The sequence below is a fragment of the Anabrus simplex genome, chromosome 10 (assembly GCF_040414725.1).
Source record: "Anabrus simplex isolate iqAnaSimp1 chromosome 10, ASM4041472v1, whole genome shotgun sequence".
Lineage (NCBI taxonomy): Eukaryota > Metazoa > Arthropoda > Insecta > Orthoptera > Tettigoniidae > Anabrus > Anabrus simplex.
Genome location: NC_090274.1, coordinates 24,454,553 through 24,471,372, shown reverse-complemented (window position 1 = coordinate 24,471,372; position 16,820 = coordinate 24,454,553). Strand labels below are relative to the sequence as shown.

General features: G+C 37.8%; 1 protein-coding gene and 1 long non-coding RNA gene across 5 annotated transcripts in view; one reads left to right on the top strand and one right to left on the bottom strand.

Annotated features, from left to right (window-relative positions):
- Nucleotides 1-16,820, bottom strand: part of LOC136882094 (uncharacterized) — a 278,314-nt gene that overhangs the window by 142,963 nt on the left and 118,531 nt on the right. The gene's annotated exons all lie outside the window — the stretch shown is intronic.
- LOC136882089 (organic cation transporter protein) overlaps nt 1-16,820 on the top strand; it is a 64,327-nt gene that overhangs the window by 45,909 nt on the left and 1,598 nt on the right. For all 4 annotated transcript variants that reach the window (XM_067154614.2, XM_067154615.2, XM_067154616.2 and 1 more), the window contains exons 4-9: nt 685-788; nt 864-1,018; nt 2,845-3,013; nt 6,781-7,023; nt 11,887-12,101; nt 14,953-15,134. In XM_067154614.2, the coding sequence (XP_067010715.1) occupies nt 685-788; nt 864-1,018; nt 2,845-3,013; nt 6,781-7,023; nt 11,887-12,101; nt 14,953-15,134 (1,068 nt within the window). The remainder of the gene's footprint in view (nt 1-684; nt 789-863; nt 1,019-2,844; nt 3,014-6,780; nt 7,024-11,886; nt 12,102-14,952; nt 15,135-16,820) is intronic.

The following is a 16,820-nucleotide window of genomic DNA, read 5'->3' as shown; positions in this document are numbered from 1 at the left end:
TGATCTTGTAAATAATGGTATATAGTAGTTTAGGCAATATTTCAGAGCAGCAGGTCGCAGGCTGCTATGGTAGTTTGTTTTTATGCCACTCAGTAACAATGATAGATGTTATGACAGTTCATTTTCATGTTGCTAGAGAAGGAAATCATGAATACTTTCTCATAGAGTTCCTCTGAACAACCTAAGAACTGGAGGTATTTGAACTGTGCTATTTCTGCAAAATGCTTGAAGTTGTGTGGACAGATCTAATTAAAGGTATTTAAATTTTGTTCAGAGCTGAAATGAATATGTAAAACATCTTTCCTCATGGGATCATGCTTAATGCCTTTCTTCATTAATGACAACTGTAGAAGGCTGTATTGCTGGGATAAGGCCACCAGAAAGATCTAGGAATTCATTCATAAAACAGATCTCAGAAGCTATGTAGCAAAAAAGAGAATGGCCACCAATTAGTGGCATGGGACCATTTTGTGGTAACAGACCAGTCCTTGCAAAAAATACTTGATGACATTTTCTTTTGTGCAAAAGAAGAAACAAATATTTTATTAACAAAAAACCATTGTTTGAAGAACAATTAATTCCACTAGGATTAAATACAGAACTATTAGATATTTTTGTCTCACTATACATTTGTTTTTTGGTTTTTATAAGTATTAAAACCTTCCCAAATATTTCAAATTGCAGTTCAATCTGGTGTGCAACAATGCTTGGCTGAAAGCAACAGCTGATGCCATCTTTATGCTTGGTGACTTGCTGGGCTCCATCATCTTCGGTGATCTCTCAGACAGGTGAGTATCGTCCAGCTACATGGAGCACTACACAGAGTTGTGAGCATTATCGGTTTAAACATGATTTATTTTCAGGTTTGGACGCAAGCCCATCTTCTTCTTCTCATTGGTACTTCAAGTGGTGGCTGGCCTTCTGGCATCTCTGGCACAGGAGTACGTCAGCTTCATGATCACCAGGATGATCATAGGAGCAACCACGGCAGGAGTTTTTCTTGTAGCGTATGTTATAGGTGAGTTATTGTTATACTAGTACTGCTAACTGTATTAGAATTCCACCACGCACAGCACTTGTTGAATCCTGGGGAGATGCAGAGAAAAAACTAGAAAATAGCCCTTTTTTTGATAATTTCTCCTTTTTAAATTTCAGTCTTTTCCTTTGTCTTATTTTTTTTTAAACCAAAACTTCCACGGTGAGAGAAATTATTTCCAAACACAGACAAGTTGTCTTGTAGACATGTGGCAGTACAACAGGTCTCTCCTTACAAAACATACGGGAACAGGGTCCGCTCAGCACCATTTTACAAAATCGTACACAATATTCAGTTTAAACTGAGCGATGTTCATGTCACAGACTAGGGAGTCTTGGTCTTCAGTGGGAACGCATGACCTTGACTGTGACAACGTACCGGGCGAGTTGGCTGTGCGGTTAGGGGCGCACAGCTGTGAGTTCGCATCTGGGAGATAGTGGGTTCGAATCCCACTGCCGGTAGCCCTGAAGATGGTTTTCTGTGGTTTCCCATTTTCACACCAGGCAAATGCTGGGGCTGTACCTTAAGTAAGGCCACGGCTGCTTCCTTCCCATTCCTAGGCTGTCTTATTTTTGAAAAATTGTCGGTTTTATTACACATTTTTTTCTATGTCTTATCTGTACATTATACAACATCACACTAGTCTGCCTGGTGGCTATGATGATTAAAGCATATTTATGGTCTGACAACGTAGTTAACTGGTTCAAGTTCTACTGGTGGAAAACGTAGTACACAATTTCAAATCACTAGACTGTCTAGATGTGCAGGTCGCCCATGGGAGTCAAATAGAAAGATCTGCACCGGGCGAGCCAAACTTATCCTCAGACGCTTCCATCACTGAAAGCCGTATGACAGATAGATAAGAAAGATACAGCACCATATAGAGGGCATATAATTGGGATCAACCACCGTTCAAGAATTATTTTCCAATAATGACAAGTTGTAGATAAGTAGCAGTAAAAAGGTCTTCCCTTTCAAAATACATCATTTTATCAAAGATGAAGTGTCCATTATTTGGATCAGTACTATCCCTTACCAATATGAATTGCCTAGGGGTCTTTAATGTTGGAAAGCTGTAAGGAAAATGTGGAGAAAGCTTTTCTTAACATAAGCAAGGAAAATAAAGTTATAATAATGAAACTGTAAAAATTTATGTTATTATATTATTCCTATATAACACTGGAGTGAATCGGAATGACATTCATCTGTTGAGCACCTCCTAGCACCACCGAACTGAGCTGAAATCAAACCCACCACCTTAGAATCACCAAGCCGTCATTGTCCGAGTCACGCAGTCCAACTTTTAGATTTTTTTAATTACTATTAGGTACAGTGTTAAAACCAAACCCCATGGCACAACAGCCCCAAAGGGCTATGGCCTACCAAAAGACCGCTGCTCAGCCCGAAGGTCTGCAGATTACGAGGCGTCATGTGGTCGGCACGACAAATCTTTTCGGCCTTTATTCTTGGCTTTCTGGACTGGGGCCGCCATCTCACCATCAGATAGCTCCTCGATTGTAATCACGTAGTCTGAGACCTGGGGCCTCCGGCAAGAGGCAGGTACGCTACCCCTACACTGAGAGGCCGGCTAGGTACAGTATTGGCTAATACAATATTGTATATAGTACCTTACGAATAATACATACAATATGAGCAATAAATGTTCGTCTACACCAGGCAATTAAATATATTCCACAGATGATTCATCTCAGGATTCTCCAAATTTCTATAAAAATCAATGTTAGGTCTATTTTAAATAATCAAAAGGAAAAGATAAAATTATTATCATCATCTTCTTCTTCTTCCAGCCATGGAGATGGTTGGACCCAGCAAGCGGCTCTTAGCTGGTGTACTCATCCAGCTGTTCTTCACTCTGGGCTACCTGCTCACTGGCTTGTTTGCATACTTCATTCGTGACTGGAGATTACTACAATGTGCTGTATCAGTTCCTGGGCTAGTCTTCCTCTGTTACTGGTGGTAAGAAACATAGTCCAGGAGCTTTCTTTTCAATAACTTATGACAAGGTTTGGTGTGTAGACATGACAATCATTATTCTATTCTGTGGGAAGACAGCAATTAAGACCGGGTAGTAGAAGAGACGGGAACAAACATGAAAACAACAAAATGATATGAACAATCTCAGTATTTTCATACACTGTCATCTTCAAATACAGGGTCTCTTATATAAACTAAGATGGAATGTGCGGTGTTTGTACTTTGCGCTACAGCGCTGCCTCGGCTGAACGTATGTCACGTGCGACCGCCCCCTGCTTTAAGCGTGTATATGATCTTAATATGAATGCTTACCTTATAAAAGATGCTGGAAGGTCTTCCTTCCTGGGTTAAAAAGGCATTGTATCTGATAACCACATTTTGGCTGACGCGATTGAGTTCTGCCACTGTAACGTTTCTGATTTGATTTAATTTGTAATGTTTTCTTTCAGTTCCTCCAATTTGTGAGGATTTGTTTAATACACTTTTGCTTCCAGTTTACCCCACAAGTAAAAATCACACACTGTTAGATCTGGAGAACGAGGGGGAAATAGACCAGCACTGATCACACTGTCTGCAAACACTTCTGAGATTGTAAGAAGGGAATCTTCTGCTGTATGAGCAGGGGCTGAATGTGTTCAAACCACCCACGCGATTTTTCTTCTTCCATTAACTGATGGAAGAACGGCGTCAAAATGTCATCTTGGTACCTCTCTGCATTTATTGCCATCTCAAAAAAAAATATATATATAAGGCCCAATTATTCATCTTGCACTAACAGCACACCAAACACCAATCTTCCTATGATAATGAGGGACTTCATAAACACCATTAGGATTTTCTGCACTCCAATAGCGAGAGCTATGACTGTTCACACGACCATTAAGGTGAACAATAGAGAAATGGGAAAGTTAATATCCACCTTTTCAATACAATATATTACGTGAAGGTTTACATTTAAAACATCACGTTTATTTACATTTGGTACCGGTTTCGACAATGTTTGATGTCATCATCAGCCAGGACAATTATACAAAGATATATTACATTAATTGTGACTCCTACAGTAATATTACATTGATAGTATTGAATATAAACATGAGTATAATTAAAAAGTATATACATATATAAGCTGACAGTCAGTGCGATAAAAAATTGTTTTTATAAGGTGTACACCTTTAGTTAAAAAAGGAGAAAGTAATGAAAGTGAAGTATAATAATCAGATTTTAGTGACATATTTGTCTGTTGAACAGTAGGGTTATGTTTATGAAGGCTGTGTAGCCATGTTTAACATTATAAAAGAAATAAACACATGCTTAGTTATGAATGTTTCTATATAAAAGTATGTACAGTAAAATCTAGAAAGTATTCGAATATGGCTTGAGCTTGGACTTAATAGATTGGATGTCACAGCACGTTGATGTTGGCATATAAGGATGTCCGTTGGTAGATTCTATGTATAAGTTTTGTACTCTAATTTTGTATGTTTATATCACATTAGTGGATAGAGCATTTTGGATTAAGTGCAGTTCTGTTGTGATGGTATTGAAGAGATTCTTGTGCTTTCAGTTGCGAGTACATAGGTTGTTCGAGATGAAACCAGAATTTTTACACATGAAAATATGGTGTTGCAACGAATACTGTCTCAGTGTGTTAACAGCTGATATTCAGACTGGCAACTCATGCTTGCCAGGTCGAACACGTGCAGGCTGTTTGCAAGGTCAAGATCTAGGGGCGCGCCCCCCAACGCCACTTCGACGGTCTTAGTTTATAGGAGAGACCCTGTAGATGGACTCTCTCCTCATCTATTTCAGTTCATCTACATCCATTGCTTTTCCTCTTTCTCCTTCTTCCCGCACTAACCTGTCACTGTTTATCCTATTAGGTGTTCCTATCTTTCTATACAGTGCAGTTCGGCTCTATAGCGTAACTGTTAACACTATTAGCTGCCGTCCTCTGTGGTCCGGGTTCAATTAACGGTACTACCAGAAATTTAAGACTGGCAAGAGGGCTGGTATGAGGTTAAAATGGTACATGCAGCACACTTCCACTGGGGATGTTCCTGAAAGAGCTGCACCACCTCAGGACGAGGACACGAGTTTACTTTATCAGCAGTTGGATTGGGAAAGGGTTAGGACTGGGAAAGTAGTCCACATTGAGTAATGTTGTCAATTTCCTGACAGTTATTCTGTTCCAGTTTTTTCTAGGGTGTGCAGATCTGTCTTGTATAGACAATTTTTTAAACTACCCCAGAAATAAAAGTCGCAAGGGATTGGGACCAAACAGTGACCAATGTCATCTAATTTTTTTTCCGCTGAGAACAGTCTGTGTCTGCCTGGTCTAGGGGCAGAGTGCCTGCCTCTTACCTGGATTCCCCAGGTTTGATTCCTGTCCAGGTCAGGGATTTTTACCTTGTTCGAGGTCCACTCAGCCTAAGTGATTACAGGTGAGGAGCTATCCGACAGTGAGATGGTGGTCTGGGTCCGAAAACCAAGAATAACGGATGAGAGGATAAGTTTCCAAATAAGGGGCTCACAAACTGAGAAGATAAACATACACCAGTAAACTAAACAAGTACCCCTTCAACACAAAGTTTTTTTTATTTTAAATTGAGCATACATAGTGATTTGAGAGATTTGTCTTGTACAGACATTTTTTTAAACTACCCCAGAAATAAAAGTCACAGGGTTTTCTTGCCAAATTACAAACTAGGCACAAAATTATGGATAACAAACTTTGCTTTATATTATGATCTTCAGTACTTTCAGAGATATTAATGTTGGCAGTGGAGACATGTTCAGTGATGTGAACATAAGCAGTGTAGATGAACCTGTGTCAAACACAAAATACAGTGCACTGCCCAAGGTTGGTGGTTTTTCCTGCAGAAGTCTGTTTTGTCTATGCTAGTACAATACAGATAACAGTTATAGCAGATGTTCAGTGAACATTACAAACAAACAAAAAAGTCTTTTTGTGGTAATTATTGCTCAATCAATGTATTGTACTGTACATTCAATAAAAATTTTAAAAATATATTCATTTTTGTAGCACTTAACTACTTCACACAGTAAGGCACAGTTCAATATTAATTTTTTAGAAACCATTTATACAGTCAATAAGTATTGTGTGTTGTGTACTCTTTGCTTCTTTTTTTATTGTATGTGAAAGATTTTTAAGATTACATGCTAATATGATTTTTATTAGATAATGTTTTGTTATAACCTGTAATAATAAGTTGTGTAGTGAAAAATCCTAGTGGCAACCCTATAATTAGGGAAGTTGTAATAAGTAAAATATTTAATCGTAGAAAAGCTCTACTACATAATTTTTTTTCAGCTAATGGTACAAACCAGCTTCAGTTTCTTTAGTGGCTGTATCTGGCAGGTCAGTGTTCATGTCCGTCACACTAGTGATGCTGCCTACCGGTACCGATACTTTCACAGGTAATATACCAAGAAGTATTTGGTATAGGAACCTGAAACAAATTCTGTTATACACAATTTTGCACCCAGTTTGTAATTTGGCAAGGAAAAAAGAAAAATGGAACTCTCTGTTGAATGGGGTATTTGCTTAGTTTAGTGGAGTAGGTTTCTCCTCTCAATTTGTGAGGCCGCCACATGGAAACAATTTGTGAAATCAGTTCAATATCTTGTTCCAACGGAATTATTACAAGTCGCAAGTTGGGTGAATCACCTGTACATGTCATACCAAACTTTAACCCTATAGGTATGCTACTGTTTAACATCAACAGGTTTATACCAGAGTCTGCTCGCTGGCTCATCACCAAGGGGAGGTCTGAAGAGGCAAGAAAGGTACTTCTTAAGGCTGCTGATGAAAACAAAGTAATCATTCCAAAAGGACTTCTGGATGATGTTGTCAAACAAACATATAAAAACGAAGAAACCCAGGCAATTACACAACGATCAACATCTCTGGTGGACCTTGTGCGCTACCCTAATCTTCGGAAGAAGTCCAACACGGTCTTCTTCATATGGTAAGTAGCCTGTCTTAAAAAAATGAATGAATCTGAGGCATAATACAGCAACTGAGCAGTGTTCTTTACTATTAATACAGGCTTTCTTAAAATGGCACTAAATAAAAGGAAAGGAAAACATTGGAAAATGTCATAATATGCCTTGAATTTTTTGAAGGTAGGTATTTCTCCTCACTGTCAGTTTCTTAACTTAGATTACCTACAATATGTAAAGGACACACACTACATTCTGCTATGACTACCATAAATATTATGTAGTGTTTATCTATATACATGCATGCTGTTCATTTGTTTGTATTACCTTTTGGTGTCATTTTTGGTATTATAAATTGAAACTGTCATCATCATGTAAATATTTACTTAGATATTACATATTGTGCTGTAACCTACTATGCCATTACAGACATAAAAATCAAGAAAAGTACAGTGAATCGGAAAGAACGATCAGAAGAGAAATATAGACTTGAAGAGAAGAATGGCTCATTAACAGATATAAAGAAATTGAAGAAACACAGAAAAAAAACATGACAGCTTCCAACTGCACAAGAGAGTAAAAGAACTAACTGGCATGTACAAGATGAAAATGCTTGATTTAGTTGATAAAAATTGAAACATTTTCTTTCATGATGAAGATAAATTAGAACCATAAAGAAATACATTGAAAAACTCTTTGATCTAACAAAGAAATATTTGTTATCCACCTAATCGATACTTTATTTGCCTTTGGCATATTTTTATAAAATTATTTATTAACAGTACATGTTTCAACTGCTATGCAGTCATCATCAGCTATATTTACATAAGCTTAGGTGTAAAAAAGGTAAAAATAAGCACATTATATGTTCTCGTAATAGACTTGATACTTTACATGTGAAACTTAAATTTTGTCTATTGGGGGAGGATGGTAGTGGGGGGAGCGGAGGGTGAGGAAGAATGCTTAAAAGGTGATTAATAACTAGTTCTTAACTAAAATATTGTTAAATCTTCTTCTTCCAATAAGAAGATAAAAACGCCTTTAAGTGTCTTTTATTGCTTCTGTTCAGAAGCGTATTTGAAACAACTGATTGGCTTTTCACCAACTAATTAAGATACGTTCCTCCTGACATGTGAAGTGCTAGAGAAGACAAACCATTCCACCACTGCAGTTCTCTTCGACAATTCAATGAATCTGTTGTGGCCAAACGGGGCAAAGAGAGAGCATGTTTTTCTATTTGTAACTGACGCTGCTCCGTATATGGTGAAGGCAGCCAAGGGACTTAAAATGCTATAGCCGAAAATGATACATGTGACATGTCTTGCACATGCCTTGTATAGGGCAGCTGAAGAAGTTAGAAATAGCTACCCTGAAGCTGATAAATTAATATCGAACTGTAAGAAAGTGTTTGTCAAAGCTCCACTTCATGTTCAGAAATTTCAAGGAGAAGCACCTTTACTACCCCTATCTCCCCAGCCAGTTATAACGTGATGGGGGACTTAGCTTGATGCCGCAGTATACTATTGCAACAACTTAGATGTCGTGGAGAAGATCGTGAAGTCTTTTGATCCTCAGAAAGGTCCTCCATAAATACCACCCAAGATTTATTTTCAAGCACTACATTAAAAGAGGACCTGGCTTACATAAAGTCCAATTTTAATTTTTTATCTGGAGCAATCATGCAATTGGAAGTTTCAGATGCAGAACTAAGCAATGCACTGGATGTTGTAAAGTACATTGAACAGGAATTAAGTCATGCGAAAGGAACAATAGCATCTAGGGTGTGTAGAAAATTAGAAAATATACTGGAAAAAATAGCAGACTTGTATACCTGCATGGAATAAGTGACATTCTTTGTGGAACCCCTTCATCTGCAGATTTCCAGGAATTTTCTCCAAGTGATTTAACTCTATTCAAGTACGCTCCCGTTACATCATGTAATGTCAAAAGAAGTTTCCCTCGCTACAAGACGATACTCAGCAGCAACAGGAGGGGATTTTCATTCAACAATCTTAAGATGCATGTGGTCATAAAGTGCAACAATTCTGATAATGGAGACTAGATCAGGTATGAAAGTTTCATTCAAATAACATATGTTTTGGGTATAAAGTAAAACTGACTGAATATAGAACAGTGAAAGTTACTGTAGTGTTAATGTCTTCCACAGAGTCCGTCCTTGCCTGGGAGTATGCAATGTAACCTTAACAAGTTCATGAAATATTCACCATTTTAGTTGATTTTGGGTTAAAGATTTCGAAGAATTAAAACTTTTTAAACTCTAAATTAATTGTAGCCTGTAGCACTCGTAATAAAAGTGTGTCTATGTAACGTAGATGCTATCCATTAAGTCATATTTTGAATTTTATAGGTCATATTTTTATGCTTTTAGGTCATAAATGCATACATAATTCATACATTTTTAGGTCATAGAAATCCGCCCCCTATTAATCACCTTTTAAGCATTCTTCCTCACCCTCCACCCCCCCCCCCCCCTACCATCCTCTCCCAACCTTTTTCACACCTAAACTTATGTAAATACAGCTGATGATGACTGCAAAGCAGTCGAAACATGTACTGTTAATAATTTTATAAAAAAATTGCCAAAGGCAAATAAAGTATCGAATAGGTGGATAACAAATATTTCTTTGATTGTTAGATTGTCATATCGATATGGACATGAAGTGGATAGTTTGTAAAACTCTTTGATGACGACAGAGGCAATATTAGCCTAGGAAACGCAGCATTGGGACCAGTTATTGTCATGGATGAATCAGAATATGAACTAAAAGAGCAAAAACAAAGAAAACAACTTTTTTTTCTTGGAAACACAAAATTTTTAAAATTATAAACTAGATTTAAAACATCCCAATGTATATTGTGTTAAAATTTGGATTCTATCAGATGACGGGTTTTGGAGAAACGATGTCTTAAAGTCGACGCATGGTTGAAACACGCCTAAAAACGGGCACTTTTGGCGTTCCACTTGCGATTTTTGAAAAATTACAATATAAACTAAAAATTCAAAACCTACATGACCTAACGTGAAATGATACAATGAAAATGGTGGTGTTATTGTATTCTCAGTGGGCCTATTGGTTACTTCATAAACAACCTCCAAACTCGAGTGCACATAATATTTTGCTCGACTGTAGTTGTACTTCCTCTTAAAACAATAATCACCACCACCACCTTTGTTATATTTGGCTTAAGGAGGAAATGATATGTCAAAGGTCATCTTTTGTTAGAAAGGAGGAAAATAGGAACAGTACACTTCAATTTTTTCCTTGGGAAGACTACTCTATTCGCTTTCACTTTGAATATTTTTGTTTCTGAGTCTTAGTAGCACTAGGTATCCCCCGACTTTGTGGCAGACTAGTCTTGTTGATATAATAAAATACAGTTTCAATGTGTTAACATAATCCTCCTCCTGCAGGACACAAGTCCCACTAAAAACTTTGCACTCCGAATCAATCGAAACAAATTTGAATAAAAATAAGAATTAAAAGTTTCATATTTACTTAGTGCAAGCATGTGGAATGGATAACAAAAATATACACAGTTATACAGTTACCTGTAGTTTTACTGCGTACAGTGGTAGTGTGACAAAAGTTTGGCATATCACATTTGCAGAAATAACCGATACATCATCTCATCTTATTTCGATTCACATGTCCACTTACACACAAATGTTCACCCTTAGAAAGTGATGCAAAGCTGAATGTTGTACTTTTCATGAGTAGTAATCATCATTCAATGCTCAGATCCACAATTTCTTAATGTCACTGTGGAACTCCTCAGTAGACGCAAGGTCCACATTTAATTTCCCTCAGTAACGCTGTGCGGCATCACTAGTACATCCCGCACAGTGCCTATAGGCTATTATTACAGTGGGATCACCACAGGCAAAGGCATTTTATACCTAACTGCCAGGTTGCAACAAGGCTGACCGTAACTTCAAGAACAGATATCTTTAGCAGCTGCCCCTAATCTAGAGAACAGGTGAGGTCTGTTAGATTTCAGTAGCATTTCTTCTATTTGATGACCAGCACCCAAATATGAGGGCTCCTCTGTCCAAATCCATTACCTAGCCCTTTTAGAGAGTTGGGGAATTTACTGCCACCCAACATTTGGCACTGAGTCGCTAGCTGCACAGTCTACTCCATCCCACAGTAGTTAACCCCAGCAAGACATCATCCTGTTCAAGATATATTCTGAAGAAATATTTACAAGGAGGTACTGGAAAATACAGAAGTTGGCGTCAAGGTGAATGATGTACTATTCAACAACTTGAGATATGCCAATGATACCATTCTCACTGCCAGTGCGCTGAACAACTACAACAGCTCAAAAACAAATAAGGACAGTTCGTCAAGAATGAAACTTGAACATCGCAAATACAAGATCGTCCCTTTCAGTAAACAACCTCCTGAATTACCACGGATAACAGCAAATGGAACTACGCTTGAAATGGTAAATAAAATAACATACTGCATGTTGACTGCAGTATTCAGGGAAGTTGGGAAATGACCGTAGAAATAAAATCAAGGTTAGAGAAAGCCTGAGCTGCATTCTTTGGGATGAGAAATATTATTTGTAATAAGACCGTAAGTTTAAAAAGGAAAAACAGGCTTGCCGGATGTTATATCCTCTCCACTCTGCTTAACAGAGTAGAGAGCTGGTCCCTGGCAGACACACATTTAAAAAGCCATGAAGCATTTGTAATGCAGGTTTACAAAAGCATATTTGCACAGTACCTGGGTTGATAAAGGGTGAGGTGTTACTGTAAATGATGTTGATGTTATTGTTATTATGTTCATGTCTCTAAATGTATGTGTAACCCATGGAACATAGTAGAAAGTGTTATCTCAAGCAGTATGTTTGTCCACCAGGTTTGTAAACAGCTGCACATATTACGGTTTATCCTGGAACACTTCCAATCTGGGAGGAAATGATTTTGTTAACTTCATACTCGCTGGACTGGTCGAGTTTCCTGCATATGTACTTCTCATGTTGACCCTCAATCGGTGGGGCCGTAAACTCACACAGTGCGGCTCCATGATCCTCGGAGGTGTAGCATTACTTCTCACGCTCACCGTACCTCAAGGTTAGTTTCTGCATGCTGCTTATACATTTTTTTTTTTTGTCTCATCAGTCATTGGACATGTCTGATGGAGTTGTCCAATCCACCTCACCTTCCTCTATCCCAAACCGGCCCCGTGGTGTAGGGGTAGCGTGCTTGCCCCTTTACCCGGAGGCCCCGGGTTCGACTCCCGGCCAAGTCAGAGATTTTTACCTGGACCTGAGGGCTGGTTCGAGGTCCACTCACCCTACGTGATTAGAATTGAGGAGCTATCTGACGGTGAGATGGCGGCCCCGGTCTAGAAAGCCAAGAATAACGGCGGAGAGGATCATCGTTCTGACCACACGACACCTCGTTATCTGCAGGCCTTCGGGCTGAGCAGCGGTCGCTTGGTAGGCCAAGGCCCTTCAAGGGCTGTAGTGCCATGGGGTTTGGTTTTTTCCTCTATCCCACACCACTACATACTAACCATCCCACTACAGACTACCTGGCCCTCCAGATTCAACCCGTCAGTCTCTCAGAGTGAAGCAAGCCAGGACTCTATGCTTACCTATGTCATCACTCCAATATAACTGGTCTGTTCTTGGAAATTATAAAGTTTCCAGTTATCTCATTCTTGGTTGCCAGCGTTTTGCCCCAGTGTGTCAGTTTCTTGTATTTATCAATGACTTGCCCTGAACAAATGAAATATTCCAGCTAGACTTGAAAAGTGTATTGGAGTGAGCGCCTGAAAATAAACTGTACTTAAATGCAGAAAAATGTGTATCGATGTCGTTCACCAGAAGAAAAACTCCCGTCCATTACACTTACAAGCTAAGTGATAGTGATTTACAATCGGTTTGCGAGATGAAAGACCTCAAGTTTTTATTCGACCATGAGCTCACTTTCAATTCGCATATACTGAAAATGGTAGCTGAGTCACAAAAGACCGTAGGATTCATTATCAGGAATATAAAACCTTTCAAAACAATCAAACTTGCACTCATCTGTTCATACCACAGTAAGACCAAAAATAGAATATGGCAGCATTTTTTGGAGCCCTGGGTGTCAATCATATGTCTATCAGATTGAAAAATTGCAAAAAAGATTTTTAAAATACTTACAATATAAAAAACTGGCTGCTATCCCCGTATGCTACCCTATAGTAATATCCATTTAATTTCGGAGTGGAAAGTTTAGAAATTTGCAGACGGAAGGATGCAGTAAAATTCCTTTTTAAAATTGTAAAGTATGCCATTGATAATCCTGAATTACTGTCTTAAATTTTCATGTACCTCGTTTCAATTCCAGAAATAGCATAACATTTTCAATGAAAAAAAAAAAAAGAAAAAAGAAAAAAAAACCAGGATGTGTGCCCATGATAACTTGCCAGTGAACAAACTCTGTAGTATCTTCAACAGTACCATTCAGAAAAATAATGGCCTTGACTTCAGTCAGCCAATGAGCGAGTTTCTAACTGAACTTCTTCGCACCATTGTATAAAGTCATAAAAATAGGGGAAATTGTAAGGTGAAGTTATCTAATATTATGCCAAAAACCAAACCAAAACCCCATGGCACTACAGCCCTTGAAGGGCCTTGGCCTACCAAGCTATTGCTGCTCAGCCCGAAGGCCTGCAGATTGCGAGGTGTCCTGTGGTCAGCATGACAATTCCTCTCGGCCGTTATTCTTGGCTTTCGAGACCGGAGCCTCTATCTCACCGTCAGATAGCTCCTCAATTATAATCACGTAGGCTGAGTGGACCTCGAAACAGCCTTCAGGTCTGGTAAAAATCTCTGTCATGGCTGGGAATCGAACCCGGACCCTCTGGGTAAGAGGCAGGCACGCTACCCCTACACCACGGGGCTGGCACTCTCTAATATTATGCTTGTACATGAACTGCTTCATTTCTTTCATCATTTTACTTTGTTGTGTGATTTTTAACCATAATAATATAAGGCTCTTTAGTTTTTAGAGAAATACTTTGGTATTATAGGTGTTTAGATAAAATTGTAGAATATATTTTAGATATAAGTACCGCCATGTTAATTGTAGTTTATGTGACGTAGTTGCCACTGTAAGTGGGACACGAAGTCCTGTACTGTAAAATAAATAAATAAATAAATAAATAAATAAATAAATAAATAAATAAATAAATAGATAAATAAATAGATAAATAAATAAATAAATAAATAAATAAATAAATAAATAAATAAATCATCAGACAATACAGATTTCAATTCCCGTAGGGATCTTGAAATATGTCCTGAATGAGTAATTATATTGGAATTATGAATTTACTCATTTAAGACCAATATTTCAAGTTCCGTATGGGAATCGAAATCTATATTACCTACGTCATCACACTCATCACGCATATCACCCACCTTGCCACAATTTAGTTGTATGTTGCTGCTGGCCAGCGTTGCCAACCTCAGAAGACGGAATTATCAAATTCTGTTCTTGAAATAAGCATATTTTGCCAAAAATTATCGTACATTCAAGAAAATATACTCACAATTTCATTGGTAGGTCTCCTGCCGCGATGAATTTCATAGGGCGTGAATCCAGTGGACTCGTGTAACGTGATGTTACACAAACGTTCAACAGCTGTGAGAACCACATACGCACTAAACATAGTCCTATTTCACGCATTGTCCTTTCAACCATATTACTTTGCTTTGATCCCCAGTTCATTCAGTTTGGTATTGCAGATCTTTGAAATAAACTGGCTGCCATGATCAGATAATATTCTGAGGTGACATCAGAACTCAGGAATATATTTGTCCATGACTTGTTTGAGACAACCCCTCCCTCTCTACTTCCTTAATGAATTAATTTCCTATATTCCATCATACAAACACACTCAGTAAATACTTCTCTGTGGTGTTTTTAGATATGCTCTGGCTGACGATAACATTTGTCATGATTGGAAAGATGGCAATCACAGCATCCTTTGCCACAATCTACATCTTCTCAGCAGAGCTGTTCCCCACGGTCCTTCGCAACGTGGGCATTGGAGCAAGCTCAACCTTCGCTAGAGTGGGAGGAATGAGTGCTCCTTATATCAACCTGCTGGTAGGTATAACTATTATTGTGCTTATATCATTCTGCAGAAAGTTGCACTCCTCCTAATTTCAGTTTAAGGGACTTAACATTCAACCAAACCTGCCACACTAATGAGCTTACATCATTCATCATTAAAAATTGACTCCTAAGAGAAAATTATATTTTTTCACCTTTCAATACATTGTTCAGAAATACTTTACACATTTACACATTTTTTATAACACTAGAAAATGTTTTGGTTCCCACCGGATCATCATCAACTGCCTAACAAATAAATTAACAAGAAACATTCTAAAATATTACTAGAAAAATATGATACATAGAACAGACACTGTGTTGGAAAAATAAATTCATTAAAATATAGCACAACAATTTTAAAAAGTCCACTTATTGTGAGTCTTAATATTAAATAGTCACTGCATTATTATAAAATATTGTTATTACAAATTGTAGTGTGACGGTTTTAAAATCCATACACACTATGTTAAAAACTTTTAAGCTCTTTAAGTCTTTAGGCTTTTTCAGTCGTGAAATTACCAGCGTTTTGCCCCAGTGTAGCAGTGGGCTCATCAGATGGATTGCTACACCTTTCCAAGACACTGGCGCTAGTGCGCCGTTGAGACACCACTGCAAGCCTCCTATGTAGGACAATGCAGTGACGGTGCACTAGGGGAAGAATGTGCCTCCACTTGTATAAATGCCTGCCTTTGGCCTATATAAAAAAATAAGGTTCCTAGATACATACTATGTTGTTACATATGTAAAAATGAAGTAATTTCGTTACATTCTTATTATCTCGTTAAAAGAAACTGTTATCGTTCTATTGGTTAAATATAAACTCATGTCCTCATCCTGAGGTGGTGCAGCTCTTTCCAGGCAGACCCCCAACGGAGGTGAGCTGCATGTACAATATTAACCATGTAGCCTACCAGTCCTCCTGCCATTCTTACTTTTCTACCAAGTCAACTTAGTACTCAATTTTCTGTGAAATATGTTCATACAAGTTTTGTTTCTAACTGTTGAAGATTAGTAGGAAAGAATACTTTCCTATGCTTTGGTGCATATTTTATTGAATAAAAGAAACAAGACAATAAATAAAATCTTTAAAGGAAATAGCTCAAAATGTTGGTTAGAAAATTTCATTTGAAAGAACAGAAATTATGCTAACTCAACTTTTCTTTGCAAACAAAATTAAGCTGGGAGGCCAAGAAATAAAAATTGTGGAAAAATTTAAATATTTAGGTGAAATAATCACATACAACCTGAACAAGAAAGCACTGGTTATGGCACAGCATGTTACCAAGAATACATATAATAGAAAGTGTCTCTCAATAGCAACCAAATTGAAACACTACAAAACAGTCACCCAGCCACAAATTACATATGCATATGAAACATTATTCAAGACAAGAAACACAGTTGCAATATACAGAATACTCAAGTTAGAAAGGAGAAGAGTGCAAACCTGTTTAAATAAAAATTATCAAGTAAACGGAGTCTGGAGACTAGCTTCCAATGAAACAGTTTATAAAGAAATAGAACCTGTGACTAGCACAATGAAAAAGAAACAAATATCATTCTTAGGGCATCTAATATGGTCACTAGAAAATAGAATCAGTAGAAAAATAAGAGAAAAATTATGGAAGAGTAAGAATAATATTAGATGGATCACAGAACTTAAAGAAGACATTAGAG